The sequence below is a fragment of the Arvicola amphibius genome, chromosome 4, assembly GCF_903992535.2.
Source record: "Arvicola amphibius chromosome 4, mArvAmp1.2, whole genome shotgun sequence".
NCBI lineage: Eukaryota > Metazoa > Chordata > Mammalia > Rodentia > Cricetidae > Arvicola > Arvicola amphibius.
Genome location: NC_052050.1, coordinates 148792319 through 148797332, shown reverse-complemented (window position 1 = coordinate 148797332; position 5014 = coordinate 148792319). Strand labels below are relative to the sequence as shown.

The 5014-nt window shown below is 42.0% G+C and overlaps 1 protein-coding gene across 1 annotated transcript; it reads left to right on the top strand.

Moving 5' to 3' along the window:
• The first annotated feature begins 1712 nt into the window (after positions 1 to 1712).
• On the top strand, positions 1713 to 3422 carry LOC119811118 (beta-defensin 13-like). Its single transcript, XM_038324690.1, has 2 exons — positions 1713 to 1770; positions 3280 to 3422. Exons 1-2 carry the CDS (start codon positions 1713 to 1715, stop codon positions 3420 to 3422), a joined length of 201 nt encoding a protein of 66 aa, XP_038180618.1.
• The last annotated feature ends 1592 nt before the right edge of the window (positions 3423 to 5014 follow it).

The window sequence follows — 5014 nt, the reverse complement described above, 5'->3', positions numbered from 1 at the left end:
TACTCGTACTGAATGAATGTCCAAAGCCAGAAGTTCTGGGGCTCAACTGGGCCCCAGCAAATGTGGTCCAGGGTCCGTCTCTCCTCACTTTTGTTTCTGCACTTCCTTTTTATTTTAAGATGATAGAAATCAAAACAGCAACGAATACCTTGTACTCAATCTCTCATAAAGCACGGAACGGGGTCACCCCCTGAGAGTAGGTGTGGCTGAATGCAGAGCGGAGAGCCCGTAGGTCACACACCGACTGAGTTCAGTTACTTTATAAAGAAAAGTTTATTTCACTCCCAGGCTAAAGGCCAAGATCAGGTAACCTCACACGTTTGACTGTAGAGAAGGTCTCCCGCGCTGTGTCAGATCATGGTGAGGGCATCCCGGAAGAGGAGCATGGATGAGAGCAAAATTTTGTGCTGCATGAAAACAGGGAGCCAGAGAGCAGGGAGGGGAGTGGGGGACATTTTCATTATTTCATAATAAACTCTCTGGGAACAGCCAGTGTCCCCATAAGAACCATGCTAACTCCTTCTAAGGACAGTGTCCCCAGCAACCTAATAAACTTACACTACCTTACACGCAGTTTGTTGATTTTACTTTTGTTGAAACAGAGTCTCAGTACGTGGTGCAGTTGGGCTGGTACTCACTCCGTAGCCCAAGCTGGCCGGAAACTCCCTGCGTCCACTTCCTGAGCACTAGGGCACATATGTGTCACCACAGCAGGATTTAAAGCCCTAATTTTAAAGGTCCCATCATATCTCACGCTGAGGGCCATCACAGGTAGCTCCCCAACTTTCATTCCTTAACTAGACGTTTTCTTTTCTCCAAGATGGCTTCTCTGCATCTTTCTCATCCTTTTGGCATTCCTCAGAAATTAATTTACATAGATTGATCTGTCAAGCGCTCGCTCTGTTGTGGATGTTGGTTTTTATTCTTCCAGATAACTGTACTACACAAAACTACACAGGCTCCATTGCCTTTAGAACAAAATTAAGGTCTGTTGGTAGCGCATAGCTGTTTAATACAAATATACATGGCTTTTCCACCACTAATGGTTATGGAAGAAATTTTAAGAATTATATCATCTTCAAAGCCTTACATATGTATAAGCTTGAAAGATTTAACAACAATTTGCATCTAATTGCTTGTTTATTCGTGAATTCCCCTAATCAGATAGCTTTCCGCTAGAAAATTAAACAAAACTGATGTTGAACCTAATGGAGAAAAACAATCAAATTTGAGCTGGTTTCTTCTACGAAGTTTGATATCTATTGGGATAGCTAATTTATTCTAAACCTTAAATTTTAAAAGCCATTCTACCAGGTATCAATCAATTAACTAACAACCGGTGGTTAAAACTTGTAAGTATACATTATGCATAAAATTTTAAGGCACAGGAAGAAAAGAGAGCATGATTGTAGGTTTTGTGGAAATGGGGACACTTGAGATGGAACACAAAGGGAAATGGGGAAAGCCTAAGAAGAAATGGAATAGAATATTCCAGGCAAGAAGGCAGGGTTCTTTCTCTGCTTTGTCTCCGATAAAAGACTTAGACGAAAACCTGATCTGCTGGCCCACACAATACTCAGTGGAGCATGGAAAATAGTTCTCTCTTAAGGCCATTTCTGAGCAGCAGAATGAGTCTGACTCTGCTCTCTCAATAAAGGAGCCAGGCTCTATGCTGTACCTCCTTCATCTCCTCTCCACTGATGCGTAGAGACATGAGAATTCTTTCCTTAGTTGTTGCTGGGCTCATTCTTCTTGTTCAACTTCACCCAGGTAAGAGAAAAATCCCTAGAGAGGTAGTGTTGGCACTTTAATCGGGATCTGTCTTTGGAAAAGCAAGCTGACTTCAGGGAGACCTCACTGTTCACCACTATGATCTCAATACTCTCAGGCTAAACCGGTCACCGAGCTGAGAAACAGAAGAATCTAATCCACTGTCTTCTATCCTTAGCGACTAGAGCACCTGGTCCACTTCCCTAGTCAGTCTACATGGGGATTTGGGCTTCTTCGTTATTTTAGATCCCTTTCCTGGTTTTCAAATCTTCAACACACCTCAGCATATGACAAAGTAACTGCTTTAAAATGGAAAACAACATTTTCAGTGTCTCTGTAGTTGGTTCAAATACTTTACCCTAAGAGTATCCCAAACTTTCTTTGGGATCTCATAGATAATAAACAGAAAATGATCTCATTGAAACCCCTACCATCCTGACTTGTTTGCACTCGAGACTCGGTGCTTTAAACAGATCTGTTTGCTCAGTATAACCCACAACCAAATGGATCTTCTGGCTAGTCCTCCTCAAATACCCTTGGAACGTGCTACCTGTATTCTGAGGTCTCCCATCCTTCATAAGCTCCCAAGTGTTCAGTCCTCCTGAGTGTGTGCGTCATCCTCAGAAGCTCTAGTTAGACAAGAGATCCAGACAATGTGTCCTTACGACTTGGGAGACATTTTCCCCACCTGCATTCATTCACTTATACAAAACAAACAGAAAATTTTAATTAGAGCCAAACCTTTGTTTTTAATTTTCTGTTAATAAAATGTAGACTCCCTGAGACAGTAATCATTCAAAACTTATGATGTATAAATAAGTAAATGAGTGAGAAAGAAATACACACATGGAATTTAGCACAAAACAATACCCTTAAAAGCCAGAATGCAAAATATAGAGAAACCATGTTAGAAAAAGAGCAAGCTATGTTCTCACTAGGAGGTGCAGAAAGGCCTCCTGGGTAGTAGGGATGAACCTTTGGGAAGAAGCATCCGGGGAACTGTGACCACCATTGTCAAGGCAATGAGGTAGGGGTGAGTTCAACGATCAGCAGAAGGCAGCACCCATGAAACTACTTGAACTCTGTGCTTACTTTTCTTTTCTGCCAGTGGCAATAATGAGAGTGTTGGGTTACATCTGAATCTTAAAGGTCTTACAATAATGGGCACAGTTTACTGTTGATCTGCCTATAATATTGTGCACGGCTTTGTAAATTTTGATCTCTGTCAGACACTACTAGAAATACAAAGAAGAAACATCGTGTTGGAAAGGTTTGTTTGTTGGAGTTGGAAAGCGGCTTGCCACCTTCCTAGGAAGAGGCATTCTCTTCCGGTGTAAGCCGGCTGATTTGAACAGGGGAATGACCTGCGTCTTTTGCAAATGATGCCAGAGGGCATTGCATGTGATTTACCAGGAGTCTGGCCTCCCCACCCCCCAGATTTAGTAATGAAGAATTTACTTTTTGGCCTGGTAGATTAGTAGATTGCTAACCGCCACTCTCTTCCCCTAGGCAGTGCCTCACTTTACAGACAGCACCTCTGTTCAAAGCTGGATGGTCACTGTGCGATTGACTGCCTTACCTTTGAAGAAAAGATCGGGGGCTGTCGGGCTGACTTAACACCTCTGTGCTGCAGAAAAAGAAAGAAACACTGAATTCCCAACAGCAGCTCCCAGGCAGAATCTCCCAACAAAGCTCTCCAGATTTTCTCGACACTATGTCCTGTAAACCCTCTGTTTCTGGCAAAAAAAAAAAAAAAAAAAAAAAAAAAAAAAAAAAAAGTCTATGGGCTGTTTTATTGGCTGATCAAAGTAAGAAAACATGTAAAAGCAGGTAAAGATGGAAAACCAACTGATTTCTCTAGTTCTCTCCCTAGTTTTAAGCAGATCTTTGACAATGGGTCTTTCTTCTCCCCCAGTGTCTGATAGTTGTAATTAGAGGGAACTTGACCCTTGCAGTAAATGGCTACTTGCAAGACACCAACGGCTTCAGCTGTAGCCCTGTCACGTGTTGTGAGGCATTGTTTAGGCTGCTTTCCATATGCTGTGGCCTAGAACGGAGTTCCATAGAGAGTGGAGCTCACATCAAAATTCGGGTTGGCTGTAAAGTAGATATGTTTCACACAGGCCACGTACGGAGAACTTTACATCACAGCCCATGCAGACAGCCCAGTTCTCAGAAGTCATGAGCACAGTGCCTCACTACAGATGAGCCCGCCTTCAGTTTCTGACTTACTACATTCATAACACAGACGTCTGGCTTTTGTGTCTCATGCATGTCCTTAGCATGCCCAGTAAATAGTGTCCTGTGTGAGGATGGAACAAGGAAGGCCATTCATAAAGGTGCAACTTGTCTTAGGAGAAAATGTGGTCAGCTGAGTGGAAGGACAGGTTAAAACAATCTGCTGAGAAAGAAAGCTCACGCTGCTGGTGAGCCCGTGCTCCATCTCCCACCAAAAAAAAAAAAAGATAGCACGCTCCGGCCTGCCCTTTGCCCTAATTTGACAAAACTGGAAGGCCAGTGTATTTCACAGGCCACTTTTACCATGCTCCTTTCCTAGCTCTCATCCCACAGGGATTTGTGTACCCTGACATAAAATCAAGCTTGTTTGGTCTACATTTAAAACAATGGCTTTGCAAAACTTTTTGGTGGTGTCAGACATCGAGTTAATGAGCATAGGCCCGATTTCAAGAAGTAAGTGTGGTTTACAAAACTCAACTTGCTAATACCATTTGAATTTTTCTTCACTTTTTGATGGCTCCATTTTGATTTTAGAATTCTCTAGGACAGTTTACATTTCAAGAGATCAGAAGATAGTCAATGGCACCATCTAGTGGAAATGTCATTTAGTGAGCATTCCTTTGCATCCTGCTCTTTTTGGAATGGCACCCCAGCTCCACCCCCTTTTCTCTATAAACTTTTTTTTTTTTGAAGTCCTTGCTGACTATCCTGTGATTTGATCCTGTCTGGACAGACATATCCTAATGAGCAAGTAACACACTTGGGAAAAAGAAAGAGTACTGCAATCCACGATAGCAAAAGTCCATTGGAGCCAAACGTGAGCAATGAAAATGTTTAGAATGATACCCTTAACTAAGTTTATCACTTAAATAATAAACTAGTATATTAAAACAGGAGTTAAATAAACATAGAACTCCAATAGAGAATAGTTATGACGCTAAAATCAGTTTTTAAAACAAACTTGTCTCTGTCAAGAGGTTATATTTGAGAGTATTTTGGGGGCACA

Coding starts and splice junctions, on each gene's coding strand:
- LOC119811118 (XM_038324690.1), top strand. CDS start 1,713: ATGAGAATTCTTTCCTTAGTTGTTGCTGGGCTCATTCTTCTTGTTCAA. Junction 1,771..3,279: donor TCTTGTTCAACTTCACCCAG/GTAAGAGAAAAA, acceptor CTCTTCCCCTAG/GCAGTGCCTCACTTTACAGA.